Genomic DNA, 15,726 nt, shown 5'->3' with positions numbered 1-15,726 from the left:
GGACGTAGCAGGGCTGCGTGTGCGGGACGTAGCAGGGCTGCGTGTGCGGGACGTAGCAGGGCTGCGTGTGCGGGACGTAGCAGGGCTGCGTGTGCGGGACGTAGCAGGGCTGCGTGTGCGGGACGTAGCAGGGCTGCGTGTGCGGGACGTAGCAGGGCTGCGTGTGTGGGACGTAGCAGGGCTGCGTGTGCGTGTGTGGGACGTAGCAGGGCTGATTGGAGCAGGGCAGGAGAGAGCGCGACCAGCATATCACTAAAGTTGCTCTGATGCTGCACATCCTGACTAGCTGAAGGACCGGTCATGTCAGGTGACTGTGATAGTGTTTACACTCTGTGTGCTTGTGTGTGTTACTGTGATGATTATAGCAGTGCTGGCTGTGTGTGTGAGCCTGGGATGATATAGCAGTGCTGTGTGTGGGATGTAGCAATTCGGTGTGTGGGACTTAGCAGGGCTGCGTGTGTATGTGTGGGACGTAGCAGGGCTGCGTGTGCGGGACGTAGCAGGGCTGCGTGTGCGGGACGTAGCAGGGCTGCGTGTGCGGGACGTAGCAGGGCTGCGTGTGCGGGACGTAGCAGGGCTGCGTGTGCGGGACGTAGCAGGGCTGCGTGTGCGGGACGTAGCAGGGCTGCGTGTGCGGGACGTAGCAGGGCTGCGTGTGCGGGACGTAGCAGGGCTGCGTGTGCGGGACGTAGCAGGGCTGCGTGTGCGGGACGTAGCAGGGCTGCGTGTGCGGGACGTAGCAGGGCTGCGTGTGCGGGACGTAGCAGGGCTGCGTGTGCGGGACGTAGCAGGGCTGCGTGTGCGGGACGTAGCAGGGCTGCGTGTGCGGGACGTAGCAGGGCTGCGTGTGCGTGTGTGGGACGTAGCAGGGCTGCGTGTGCGTGTGTGGGACGTAGCAGGGCTGCGTGTGTGGGACGTAGCAGGGCTGCGTGTGCGGGACGTAGCAGGGCTGCGTGTGCGGGACGTAGCAGGGCTGCGTGTGCGGGACGTAGCAGGGCTGCGTGTGCGGGACGTAGCAGGGCTGCGTGTGCGGGACGTAGCAGGGCTGCGTGTGCGGGACGTAGCAGGTGTGCGTGTGCGGGACGTAGCAGGTGTGCGTGTGCGGGACGTAGCAGGTGTGCGTGTGCGGGACGTAGCAGGTGTGCGGGACGTAGCAGGTGTGCGGGACGTAGCAGGTGTGCGTGTGCGGGACGTAGCAGGGCTGCGTGTGCGTGTGCGGGACGTAGCAGGGCTGCGTGTGCGGGACGTAGCAGGGCTGCGTGTGCGTGTATAGCCGAGCTCTGCATTTGTATGTACGGTATGTTTATGTCAGAGCTGTGTGTCTGTAGCAGGGTTGAGTGTGTATGTGTAGCAGAGTGGTCTGTGTATATACAGCAAAGTTTTGGGTGCGCGCGTGCTTGTAGTAGAGCTGTGTGCCTATATACCACATTGCTGTGTGTACATGCGCGTCTAGCTGGGCCGAGTGTGAATATGCGCTATATGCAGGAGTGTTGTGTATGAGCGCGCTGCAGAGAGTGTGCATAATGTGCGTGCTGCAAAGCTTTATGTGTATAACACACGTGCTACAGAGAAACACTAGCAATAAACCCATTATCCCCCTGTTCTACACTAGTGCAGGATAATTGGTGCTATTCACTCCTTCACTTCTTTACACCAACAGGGAAGTTTTAATTAGTAGGAAATGTGTTTTTCCTAATTTCTGCTGTTTAAACCTGGGGGCATCTTATAGTGAGGTGTGCGTGTGTGTGTGCGCATCTCTCCTGTCTTAAAGTTTTGCTACAATATTTCTATAACATATATGATCTCTTGGATTATTTCCTAATCTGGATGAAATCACTGTAGCAAACCATCAGCTGTGCAAAGTTCTAGGTCTTAAAGGGGTTGTCCAGAATGAGAAATATACTACACCTTTCAGAAACGGTGTCAGTCGCCACCTCTAACTATAGGTTGTGTCTGGTATTGCAGTTGTAGTGAAGCTGAGCTGCAATACCACACACAACCTGTGGTCAGGGGGTGGCGATGTTTCTGAAAGAAGGAAGCCATATTTATTTAATCCTGGACAACTCTGTGGGTGTAAACAAAAAAAATTCCTATTCACTGTCAGCAAGCCGCGATCTTGAAGATGGAGAAGGAGTGAAACATAAAGCCTATTAGAAAGTTGCAGAACATTTTATTATGCAATGATTAAAGGGGTTGAAAAACCTGGCTGCCGTCTTCCATAAAGAGCAGCTCCTCAGTTCACAGGTTGTGTCTTGTATTGAAGTGAATGGAGTTGAGCTGCAATACCACACACAACCTGTAGAAAAAAGGTGGCGCTGTTTTTGGAAGAAGGCAGCCATGTTTCTCAAACCCTGGACAATCCCTTTACAGACCTAAGACTGAACCGTAGAATGAAATGTTTTCCCGGTCCCTTTATGTAACCTTGATGTGTAGCATGACGGCACAGTCTTCTGGGTATAGGGCGGTATAATCGCACCTGCTGTTCGTTTAGTCGCACATTATCCCCTTTTCCTCTATTACGCTGTGATTACATTGTGAGAAGAGATGGTAATGACACCCGGTGTGAGTGCGAGTCGCTGCTGCCATCATCAGCGTCACCTCTCCCGTCCATCATATCTCCATAATTACCCCCGCCATAATCCTGTCTTGCATCTCGCGTGGCGTTTGCACAGAAGATTTCACTACAAATCCCTCGTATCATTAGCACAAAGTCTGCAGTGCCAGAAAAAAAACAAAAACGTAGTATAGGTTTTCGGCACAATTTTACAACATTTTCTTGTAGATTTTACCCTTTGCAATGCTCCCAACGTTTATACTGCCACATACAGGAAGTGATTATTACCGCTATAGCCAAATACAGGAAAAATCCTATAATTCAACATGTATACATAAAATACTGCCATTACTTCCTACAGAGGCGCCACTAATGACCTGGCACCGGCGGCTTGTCGGCACCATGAATCCTGATATTATTGTATAGCGGTATTTTTTGACAGTGTATGGCACTCTGATTACGTTATGTAAGGAGCTGTTATTTTGTCACAATAATGTCGTTATTAACTTAGGCATCGAATGGCCTTATTAATGGAATGCTTTATGAAGTTGTTACTCTTTCATTCTGTAGTGGTATTGAGTACAGTTTGGCGGTATTTACTTAGGCGTTATGTGGCAATTGTTATTGGATTGCCTTTTGTATGAAGTTAGTCACACTGTGGCGGTATATTTTGTTCACTGTATGGCGGTTTTAGTTTAGGCATTGTATGTATGGCTTTGATGTTAGATTGCTTTATATGTGAGTAGTTACATTGTCACTCTTGAGTGGTATTATTGGAGCACTTATTTAGGCATTGTTTAGGCATTGTATGGCACTTTTATTGAGCACTGTATGGCAGCATTAATATAGGCATTGTATGTCACGATTATTGAGCATAGTATGGCAGTATCAATTTAGGCAATGTATGGCACTTCTGTTGAGAACTGTATGGCAGTAATAATGTCGACATTGTATGGCACTTTTATTGAGCACTGTATGGCAGTATTAATTTAAGCATTGTACGGCACCTTTATTCAGCATAGTATGGCAGTATTAGTTTAGGAATTTGTATGGCACTTTTATTCAGCATAGTATGGCCGTATTAGTTTAGGCTTTGTATGGCACTTTTACTGCGCATAGTATGGCAGTATTAGTTTAGGCTTTGTATGGCACTTTAATTGCGCACTGTATGGTAGTATTTAAGCATTGTATCTCACTACTATTGGATTACTTTACTGCCCCATTCCCTGAGCTGGTGGTTCAGCTGCTTGCTGCACTGCATCCCCGGCACTGTTTATCTGTCTCAGCTCATTTGCTTTTTGCAACAGCTGTTCCTGTCTCATTCTTTAAGTTGGGGGATCATCTGCTGCGGTACCAGGCTCAACCTAAACATAAAGCAGCGCTCCACAGCAAAATTAAAGGGGTATTCCGCTCTCGAACATTTATCCTGATAGATGTGAACGGACAGGGGGCTCTCTCCATTCATTTCTATGGGAGTTTTACATAGGTCTCAGAAGTCAGTGGAGAGATCTGCACTTGCAGAGGCTGTAAATGAGGCCCCGTTGTTGACATACATTCATGTCTCACCTCAAAACCCCATTTCCAGCCCCTGTAAGAGCAGATCTCTCCATTGACTACTATGGGAAATCCCATAGAAATTAATGGAGAGAGTTACCTGCCCAGTAACATCTATCAGGCATTTATGGCATAACCACAGGATAAACTTCCGAGATTGGAATGCCCCTTTAAGTTTGTTGTGTGGCTTTGCTTTATATTTAGGTTGAGCCTGGTACCGCAGGAGAAGGAGCTGGGACAGGTGAACAGTGCCAGGAATGCAGTGCTGCAGCCCCATAAATCTAAAAATCAGTGGGGGAGCTGGAGCTCCACCAAACTGATACTGCGCAGGATTTCATACCTGTCACATAGGTGGAGATGAGGGTGTTGGATGGGGATTACCGAGCAGAGCTGTCAAAATGGGGCAGGAACAGCTGCTGCGAGACATAAACAGTGTCGGGGATGCAGTGCTGCAGTCCCATAAATCAGCAAATCCCTGGGGGAATTAAGAGGTATGCTGTGGAAACCAAACATTTATTGCATGATATTGAAGATTACAATACCCCTTTAAGTCAAAAAATTATTGAGCGTTCCCCACCCGCTGCGGTGCTTTACTTCTAGATGAAGGTTTTATGTATGTATTAAATGTTGCAATGTGTCGTGTGTTGCTGACCTGGTGATTGCGGCGCACATGGCGCCCGTCTTGCCTGCTCTATAACGGGCACTGCCCTTGTCTGGCTCTTCTTACAGAGGGATGCCCCGGCTTGTGTAACGGCAACGGCAGGTGTACGCTGGACATGAACGGCTGGAACTGCGTGTGTCAGCTCGGATGGAGGGGCTCAGGATGTGACACGTCCATGGAGACCGCCTGCAGCGACGGCAAGGATAACGATGCCGGTAAGCACCTTGCTCGCGGTGGTAATGGTGGAAGCGTCCCTCTCAGCGTAATTATACGGAGTGCTTGTCATTCATCCGTCCTCCTGATGGGGTAATTGCAGGAGGCGCGCTGCCATTATTTGTGTGCAGGTAATGTTTGTCATTTGCTTCCCTTATAATTATCGTCAAAATCCGCTCGCTTCAATCTGAGGGTCATTTCAACGCATTTCAAGCAAAAGAAAACCGCGCCGGCTTAATAGCCACAATACTGCCGACACCCGGATGTTTATTTGTTTAGGGGCTGGAAAAAAAAAATGCTTATTAACACATTGTGCTGTTGATTTAAAGGGATGCAACGCCTAAATTATTTTTAAAGGGGCCCATTAATTCTGCAATGTGCTCGGGGTCCCTGTGTCCATTACATTGTTTCATGTTCATAGTCCTTTAGTCTAAAGAAACAGTCAACAAGCAGGTCATGACACCCAATAGCACCCGCCTAACTACATGGCTAGGATCATATGATGCAAGATACATGGCCGATAGCTACCTCTCCCGAGTCCCCCACAGAAGTGCTCAGCTCAGCCAAGACTGCACCAGCAGAATAGTGCGTGCAGCTCTGGAGTATAATACAGGATGTAACTCAGGATCAGTACAGGATCAGTAATGTAATGTATGTACACAGTGACTGCACCAGCAAAATAGTGAGTACAGCTCTGGAGTATAATACAGGATGTAACTCAGGATCAGTAATGTAATGTATGTACGCAGTGACTGCACCAGCAGAATAGTGAGTGCAGCTCTGGAGTATAATACAGGAGGTAACTCAGGATCAGTAATGTAATGTATGTACACAGTGACTGCACCACCAGAATAGTGAGTACAGCTCTGGAGTATAATACAGGATGTAACTCAGGATCAGTAATGTAATGTATGTACACAGTGACTGCACCAGTAGAATAGTGAGTGCAGCTCTGGAGTATAATACAGGATGTAACTCAGGATCAGTAATGTAATGTATGTACACAGTGACTGCACCAGCAGAATAGTGAGTGCAGCTCTGGAGTATAATACAGGATGTAACTCAGGATCAGTAATGTAATGTATGTACACAGTGACTGCACCACCAGAATAGTGAGTACAGCTCTGGAGTATAATACAGGATGTAACTCAGGATCAGTAATGTAATGTATGTACACAGTGACTGCACCAGTAGAATAGTGAGTGCAGCTCTGGAGTATAATACAGGATGTAACTCAGGATCAGTAATGTAATGTATGCACACAGTGACTTCACCAGCAGAATAGTGCGTGCAGCTCTGGAGTATAATACAGGATGTAACTCAGGATCAGTAATGTAATGTATGTACACAGTGACTGCACCAGCAGTATAGTGAGTGCAGCTCTGGGGTATAATACAGGATGTAACTCAGGATCAGTAATGTAATGTATGTACACAGTGACTGCACCAGCAGAATAGTGAGTGCAGCTCTGGAGTATAATACAGGATGTAACTCAGGATCAGTAAAGTAATGTATGTACACAGTGACTGCACCAGCAGAATAGTGCGTGCAGCTCTGGAGTATAATACAGGATGTAACTCAGGATCAGTAATGTAATGTATGTACACAGTGACTGCACCAGCAGTATAGTGAGTGCAGCTCTGGGGTATAATACAGGATGTAACTCAGGATCAGTAATGTAATGTATGTACACAGTGACTGCACCAGCAGTATAGTGAGTGCAGCTCTGGGGTATAATACAGGATGTAACTCAGGATCAGTAATGTATGTATGTACACAGTGACTGCACCAGCAGAATAGTGAGTGCAGCTCTGGAGTATAATACAGTATGTAACTCAGGATCAGTAATGTAATGTATGTACACAGTGATTACACCAGCAGAATAGTGAGTGCAGCTCTGGAGTATAATACAGGATGTAACTCAGGATCAGTACAGGATCAGTAATGTAATGTATGTACACAGTGACTGCACCAGCAAAATAGTGAGTACAGCTCTGGAGTATAATACAGGATGTAACTCAGGATCAGTAATGTAATGTATGTACGCAGTGACTGCACCAGCAGAATAGTGAGTGCAGCTCTGGAGTATAATACAGGATGTAACTCAGGATCAGTACAGGATCAGTAATGTAATGTATGTACACAGTGACTGCACCAGCAGAATAGTGAGTACAGCTCTGGAGTATAATACAGGATATAACTCAGGATCAGTAATGTAATGTATGTACACAGTGACTGCACCACCAGAATAGTGAGTACAGCTCTGGAGTATAATACAGGATGTAACTCAGGATCAGTAATGTAATGTATGTACACAGTGACTGCACCAGTAGAATAGTGAGTGCAGCTCTGGAGTATAATACAGGATGTAACTCCGGATCAGTAAAGTAATGTATGCACACAGTGACTTCACCAGCAGAATAGTGCGTGCAGCTCTGGAGTATAATACAGGATGTAACTCAGGATCAGTAATGTAATGTATGTACACAGTGACTGCACCAGCAGTATAGTGAGTGCAGCTCTGGGGTATAATACAGGATGTAACTCAGGATCAGTAATGTAATGTATGTACACAGTGACTGCACCAGCAGTATAGTGAGTGCAGCTCTGGAGTATAATACAGGATGTAACTCAGGATCAGTAAAGTAATGTATGCACACAGTGACTTCACCAGCAGAATAGTGCGTGCAGCTCTGTAGTATAATACAGGATGTAACTCAGGATCAGTACAGGATCAGTAATGTAATGTATGTACACAGTGACTGCACCAGCAAAATAGTGAGTACAGCTCTGGAGTATAATACAGGATGTAACTCAGGATCAGTAATGTAATGTATGTACGCAGTGACTGCACCAGCAGAATAGTGAGTGCAGCTCTGGAGTATAATACAGGATGTAACTCAGGATCAGTAATGTAATGTATGTACACAGTGACTGCACCAGTAGAATAGTGAGTGCAGCTCTGGAGTATAATACAGGATGTAACTCAGGATCAGTAAAGTAATGTATGCACACAGTGACTTCACCAGCAGAATAGTGCGTGCAGCTCTGGAGTATAATACAGGATGTAACTCAGGATCAGTAATGTAATGTATGTACACAGTGACTGCACCAGCAGAATAGTGAGTGCAGCTCTGGAGTATAATACAGGATGTAACTCAGGATCAGTAATGTAATGTATGTACACAGTGACTGCACCAGCAGTATAGTGAGTGCAGCTCTGGGGTATAATACAGGATGTAACTCAGGATCAGTAATGTAATGTATGTACACAGTGACTGCACCAGCAGAATAGTGAGTGCAGCTCTGGAGTATAATACAGGATGTAACTCAGGATCAGTAATGTAATGTATGTACACAGTGACTGCACCAGCAGAATAGTGCGTGCAGCTCTGGAGTATAATACAGGATGTAACTCAGGATCAGTAATGTAATGTATGTACACAGTGACTGCACCAGCAGTATAGTGAGTGCAGCTCTGGGGTATAATACAGGATGTAACTCAGGATCAGTAATGTAATGTATGTACACAGTGACTGCACCAGCAGTATAGTGAGTGCAGCTCTGGGGTATAATACAGGATGTAACTCAGGATCAGTAATGTAATGTATGTACACAGTGACTGCACCAGCAGAATAGTGAGTGCAGCTCTGGAGTATAATACAGGATGTAACTCAGGATCAGTAAAGTAATGTATGCACACAATGACTTCACCAGCAGAATAGTGCGTGCAGCTCTGGAGTATAATACAGGATGTAACTCAGGATCAGTAATGTAATGTATGTACACAGTGACTGCACCAGCAGTATAGTGAGTGCAGCTCTGGGGTATAATACAGGATGTAACTCAGGATCAGTAATGTAATGTATGTACACAGTGACTGCACCAGCAGTATAGTGAGTGCAGCTCTGGAGTATAATACAGGATGTAACTCAGGATCAGTAAAGTAATGTATGCACACAGTGACTTCACCAGCAGAATAGTGCGTGCAGCTCTGGAGTATAATACAGGATGTAACTCAGGATCAGTAATGTAATGTATGTACACAGTGACTGCACCAGCAGTATAGTGAGTGCAGCTCTGGGGTATAATACAGGATGTAACTCAGGATCAGTAATGTATGTATGTACACAGTGACTGCACCAGCAGAATAGTGAGTGCAGCTCTGGAGTATAATACAGGATGTAACTCAGGATCAGTAATGTAATGTATGTACACAGTGATTACACCAGCAGAATAGTGAGTGCAGCTCTGGAGTATAATACAGGATGTAACTCAGGATCAGTAATGTAATGTATGTACACAGTGACTGCACCAGCAGAATAGTGAGTGCAGCTCTGGAGTATAATACAGGATGTAACTCGGGATAAGTGGTAGTTGTTTCTTAGTGTATATATGCTGTTTATGTATACAGTCGGCATTTTTACATTTAGCAGTTACATGATACATTTTCTCCCCTCCCCCCCCATCACGTTGTGCTGTATCGGGGTCTGTCGCTCGCTGTTACATATCTGGTATCCAGTCCAGACGTGATATTAGATGGCGTATCACATAAGGTCATCTTTCCAGCCGTCTCCCCTTGTATCTGGTTTTCTTGATGAAATCCACGTGTGTGAGGTGTCAGATTCAGTTTATCTGCAGTTATTAAATCTCCTCTTTCATGAGGAACACTCGGATATATTACAAGGCGAAGACACCGGGAGTGAAGCCGCGATGGCAACAACCACAGGATTAAAGGGGAATTCTGGTTAGGAGCAGCAGACAGTAATATTAGTGTGTATGAACGACTGACAGTGATTAGAAGATGACTGACTGTTAGTGGTACAGAGCCCTGTTATGGGGGCACTGACTGTGATTGGTGTTGTGGGCTCTGAATGCCGCTGCAATTATACGAGGGCGCTGACTTTGGCTGGCTCTGTTACGGGGGTGCTGACTTTGGCTGGCTCTGTTACGGGGGCGCTGACTTTGGCTGGCTCTGTTACGGGGGCGCTGACTTTGGCTGGCTCTGTTACGGGGGCGCTGACTTTGGCTGGCTCTGTTACGGGGGCGCTGACTTTGGCTGGCTCTGTTACGGGGGCGCTGACTTTGGCTGGCTCTGTTACGGGGGCGCTGACTTTGGCTGGCTCTGTTATGGGGGCGCTGACTTTGGCTGGCTCTGTTATGGGGGCGCTGACTTTGGCTGGCTCTGTTACGGGGGCACTGCTGACTTTGGCTGGCCCTGTTACGGGGGCACTGCTGACTTTGGCTGGCCCTGTTACGGGGGCACTGCTGACTTTGGCTGGCCCTGTTACGGGGGCACTGCTGACTTTGGCTGGCCCTGTTACGGGGGCACTGCTGACTTTGGCTGGCCCTGTTACGGGGGCACTGCTGACTTTGGCTGGCCCTGTTACGGGGGCACTGCTGACTTTGGCTGGCCCTGTTACGGGGGGCACTGCTGACTTTGGCTGGCTCTGTTACAGGGGCACTGCTGACTTTGGCTGGCCCTGTTACGGGGGCACTGCTGACTTTGGCTGGCCCTGTTACGGGGGCACTGCTGACTTTGGCTGGCTCTGTTACGGGGGCACTGCTGACTTTGGCTGGCTCTGTTACGGGGGCACTGCTGACTTTGGCTGGCCCTGTTACGACGGCACTGACTGTGGATATTTCGGGGGCACTGTCAGCGTTCTCTTCACCCTCTTTCATGCTGTCCTGTACTCGCGGCACCGGTTTAGGACTTTCCTTCCTCCCACGTTGCGAGCGCTGATGCTGCTCCGTCTGACTCTGGGATTTCTCGGCTCACGGACCCGGATTAGTGTCAGTGCTGAGATCATAAACCTGGAGATTTTCTTAATTAACCTCATAAAACAAGATATTTTTTCTACTGTAAGCTGCTCGCATCGTAAAGATCAACTGCTCCAGGTAATGAGCCGAGCGTCTCCTCTGTAAAACGTGTGCAAATGTAGCAGAGGTGAACGCGGCTCCAACTCCGAGAACTGACAATGCAGCAGATTCAGTGCAGTCCTATGTAAAACCGCGGATGACTAATTGTGTGAACTACATGAGTGGTATCAAATGAAGACCCAGCTCTGCTACTCCGGTGGACTCGGACCCCGCTAATGACTTTGACCCCAGCACACGTCTTTCTTCCGATCATTGGTGTAATCCCCCTGGAGAATCAGCGCACTGAAGCTTATAGCCTGTTAGGACACTACTACAGATGAAGCAGAGCTGGATTGGTTCTGAACCCCGGCGAGATATAATATTGTGTTGGGTTTCATGTAAATAATGATGATGATATTTCTACAGAACCAACATATCCCGCAGCACTTTCCACTCTGCTACATCTGAGTGCAGCTCGTCTGCAGCGCTCTGTTCTCACATGAAACTCATCAATCCTCATCCTTCTCCCAAACGCCCTCAGAAGCCTTTCCATCCAGCTTATTGCACGATGCTCCGGTGTAACTAAATACCTCCAGTCCTTCTGCCATCTCTGTGCAAGAGGTTTTTTTTCCTCTCGTCTGGCAGATGTCGCCATGTGGACGGAGGTATTCTTCTCCTCACAGCCGAGTGACTCCACAAGTGACCACTCCAGAAACCACCGACGGCTCCGCCACTCGCAGAGCAGAGATTCTGCTATTTCTGAGAGAAGGCGGCGGAGACCTCAAAGATCAAAATGGTCCCCGTTGTCATGTTCAGTTTTACTGTCCTGGACAAAAGGGCCCGATATTTGCTTTCCCACTCTCTGATCTATGATCCTTACTGTTCATTGCTAAGAATTAATGTAGAGCGAGCGCCTTCCGACACAAGGTCTGTAATGCACTGGGTTACTGATCCTGAGTTACATCCTGTATTATACTCCAGAGCTGCACTCACTATTCTGCTGGTGCAGTCACTGTGTACATACATTACATTACTGATCCTGTACTGATCCTGAGTTACATCCTGTATTATACTCCAGAGCTGCACTCACTGTTCTGCTGGTGCAGTCACAGTGTACATACATTACATTACTGATCCTGAGTTACCTCCTGTATTATACTCCAGAGCTGCACTCACTGTTCTGCTGATTTCAGTGCTCGGTGTCCCCTTCTGGTTCAGTGTCTGTCCAGTGTTTGCTCCTGTGACTTTCATTCCGGGGTGGTGCAGTCTGATGTAGTATATACTGTCCTTCTCGCATTCTGTATCAGCTGATGTGCTTGTACCATGACCTGCTTGTTGACTGTTTCCAGTAATAACCAGGAAATCTTTGTGATTGGTCAGTTTGCTCTGGTGCTTGGGTACAATTAGGGGGAGCATGGGGTCCACACGAGCCTCTCGTCTCCAGCACCTCCCCCTACATACTCTGTGACATGTGATGTACTATGACTTGCCTCTTTGGTGGGTGGGGGCCCATGACCTATAACTGACAGGGGCCAAAATCTTATTCCTCCTGTTAATGATTATAAAATATTAACCTTCAGATCTTTCTTTTGCAGACGGGCTGACTGATTGCCTGGACCCCGACTGCTGCTTGCAGCAATCTTGTCAGACAAACGCATTGTGCCTGGGCTCCCCGGACCCCCTCGATATAATCCAGGAGACACAAGCCCCCGTGACCCATCAGAACCTGCAGTCCTTCTACCACCGCATTAAATTTTTAATCGGCCGGGACAGCACTCATTCCATCCCAGGAGAGAACCCTTTTGATGCAGGGTTAGTAACACTTATCAATTTATCGATGTAGCGGCGGCCGGGTCTGTTGCCTGGCTGCATAGGGGCGGCCGAGTCTGTTGCCTGGCTGCGTAGCGGCGGCCGAGTCTGTTGCCTGGCGGCGTAGCGGCGGCCGAGTCTGTTGCCTGGCGGCGTAGCGGCGGCCGAGTCTGTTGCCTGGCGGCGTAGCGGCGGCCGAGTCTGTTGCCTGGCGGCGTAGCGGCGGCCGAGTCTGTTGCCTGGCGGCGTAGCGGCGGCCGAGTCTGTTGCCTGGCGGCGTAGCGGCGGCCGAGTCTGTTGCCTGGCGGCGTAGCGGCGGCCGAGTCTGTTGCCTGGCGGCGTAGCGGCGGCCCAGTCTGTTGCCTGGCGGCGTAGCGGCGGCCCAGTCTGTTGCCTGGCGGCGTAGCGGCGGCCCAGTCTGTTGCCTGGCGGCGTAGCGGCGGCCCAGTCTGTTGCCTGGCGGCGTAGCGGAGGCAGAGTCTGTTGCCTGGCGGTGTAGCGTTCACGGGTGTGGGGGTGACTTCTTTTGCACCAACATGGCAGCCATTAGTGGGACCCGTGTGGACATGAGCAGCCATTAGTGGGGCCAGTGTGGACATGAGCAGCCATTAGTGGGGCCAGTGTGGACATGAGCAGCCATTAGTGGGGCCAGTGTGGACATGAGCAGCCATTAGTGGGGCCAGTGTGGACATGAGCAGCCATTAGTGGGGCCAGTGTGGACATGAGCAGCCATTAGTGGGGCCAGTGTGGACATGAGCAGCCATTAGTGGGGCCAGTGTGGACATGAGCAGCCATTAGTGGGGCCAGTGGGGACATGAGCAGCCATTAGTGGGGCCAGTGTGGACATGAGGACACATGCAGAACATACAGGAGGGACCAGGCGGTGTCTCCTAAGCATCTGTGATTTGAAAGGAAAACCATCTAACCAAGTGTGACATTATTCTTCCACCTGCTCCACCAGCCAATCTCCATATGCCTTTGTATTCTGCATGCAAAGATGGAGCAGCTTTTATTGCACGAGTTGTTCATATCCTGCTGCATTACTTCCTCTGTACTCATCAATTGTTAAGTCCAGAATCCTTATAATATATAAATATTCATTTCGTTACTCTGCAAAGAGAAGAAAAATAAATTAAAAATTAGCTTTTTGGAAACTGTCAACATGCTGCTGACATCTTTACAATAACAGATCCATCAACAGCAGCTTGTTAATGGTCTCCATCACCATAATAATGCATCTGCTTACTGATTATTATTCTCTGGGAAGAGTACCTATACTTTTGCATGTCCTATAGGTACTTGACTGAGACATTTTTGATTTTGGACATGTGATACTGACAAGTCCTGTCCGGAGGAGAAATAACTTTGGACACAGTATTTTGTATTGTACAAAAAAAAAAATCATGTAAAATTTTCCAAACTAATAAACAAAAAAAATAAACATCATGAAAATTTTTTTAAAAATGTAAAAATTAAAAAAGTTAATTTTTATATAGAAACGCAGTGCCCCCTAGTGGATATTCCATATTTACCTTCATACCGGTCTGCGTCCGCCTCTGCTGATTGTACATATAGGTTGGCTCCACTGCTCGACTCATTGTCTACCTGTATAATCAGCACGTGTACAATTAAGCAATGTTTATAAATATATACTGTTATGTCAGGAACGACATCGGCGGGATCACACAATATCCCACTGCTGCCACCAATTTGTCAGGAACGTCAGGGATTCACGCACCCACGACCTCGATTACTCACTACGTAGCTATCTGCAAGCGAGCAGTGAGCGTAGGGCGTATACACCTCCAGATTCCATCGAATGGAATATGTGTATATGCCCCCTTACGGTCGTTGCCAGCTTCACGATAGCCCAATTACGATTATTCGCTGCCACCACCGATCAGTTTTAAGATATAATATAGGCCTAATCAGACGCCTGCTTTCTGGTAGCATACATGGCTTTGGGGAAGGAATGATTACAGAGCAAAGGAAACAGGACTATTAAATTTTATATTTAATCCAAAAGGGAGGCAGTGTTTATGAAAAATATTCAAAGGTTTTACAAAGGGGGACAATACAGTATATTGTATACAGTTACACAAAATAAATGGGATTAAAGAAGAACTTATTATACAGATCGCAGAGACAATTCAGTTTAGCTAAAAGGGAGGTGCTCCAATTGATTTGACCATTATCGAATGGGACTCGTTGCTTATAGAATGTATACCTCCCGGCATGACCTCTTCGGCTGGATCTTTTATGCCGAAGGGGGAAACCTGTCCACACACTCCCCTGCGATGACCTCATGTGGGGTGGGCTCCATCCTTCATGGTTTTATTGAAATATCTAACTTCTGCGATAACTTCTCGCTGGTTGATTGCCGAAGTTCGTAAGTGATACCATATTTTTTTATTACGAATTTGCCTTTGTTTAGAGACTACAGATGACATAGCTGTGGTCTGTTATTTTGGTACTTTTGTGCCATAGCTTACCGGAAGGGCTCACAGGTTCGGAAAAATGTGTATTGTTCTCTAGCTGACCCTGCCACTAAAAATGTGTCCCATTATTATCGGAAGTATAGAACTTCCGATATTCCATATTTTGTGTCAGTGCCTACAAGCCTGCAGATTGAACACATATGCAAATTGAGATGTCTTGGTGCAAGGTAGGACTCCTTTGAAGCTTAGGAGCTGCATCCTCCTCACCCAGGTGTATATTTATCACAGGCCTGTGCTACCAGAAACTACATTCATGTTAATTAGAATGGACAATTAAGCTTGCCACCTCTCATGCACACTTCTAATTTGCATAGCAGCAACTAAGTGTCAGTGTCAGCTCTTGTCCCTTTGCAAATGGTATAGTGGAGGTGGGATGAGAGATTTGGGGAGAGAGAAATTCCTAACATATTTTCTATGACCTGTTACATTGTTTTTTTGCAATTTTTTAATTATGGTTCTATTCATTTTTTGTTTACAAAAATCAGTGATTGAAACCATCAGCAAGTTGCTGTTCACGGATCTGTTAATATAAGCTCCCATACACATTATATCTCTGTTTTGTATGGAGCCGTGATGGA

General features: G+C 47.3%; 1 protein-coding gene across 11 annotated transcripts in view; it reads left to right on the top strand.

Annotated features, from left to right (window-relative positions):
* TENM4 (teneurin transmembrane protein 4) overlaps window positions 1-15,726 on the top strand; it is a 1,569,569-nt gene that overhangs the window by 1,500,993 nt on the left and 52,850 nt on the right. For all 11 annotated transcript variants that reach the window (XM_073661697.1, XM_073661699.1, XM_073661700.1 and 8 more), the window contains 2 exons: window positions 4,838-4,984; window positions 12,437-12,653. In XM_073661697.1, the coding sequence (XP_073517798.1) occupies window positions 4,838-4,984; window positions 12,437-12,653 (364 nt within the window). The remainder of the gene's footprint in view (window positions 1-4,837; window positions 4,985-12,436; window positions 12,654-15,726) is intronic.

This window comes from Phyllobates terribilis, unplaced genomic scaffold (genome assembly GCF_046119375.1).
Source record: "Phyllobates terribilis strain yellow unplaced genomic scaffold, ASM4611937v1 Scaffold_2__4_contigs__length_985480577, whole genome shotgun sequence".
Classification (NCBI taxonomy): domain Eukaryota; kingdom Metazoa; phylum Chordata; class Amphibia; order Anura; family Dendrobatidae; genus Phyllobates; species Phyllobates terribilis.
This window is presented reverse-complemented; position numbering and strand designations above follow the sequence as displayed.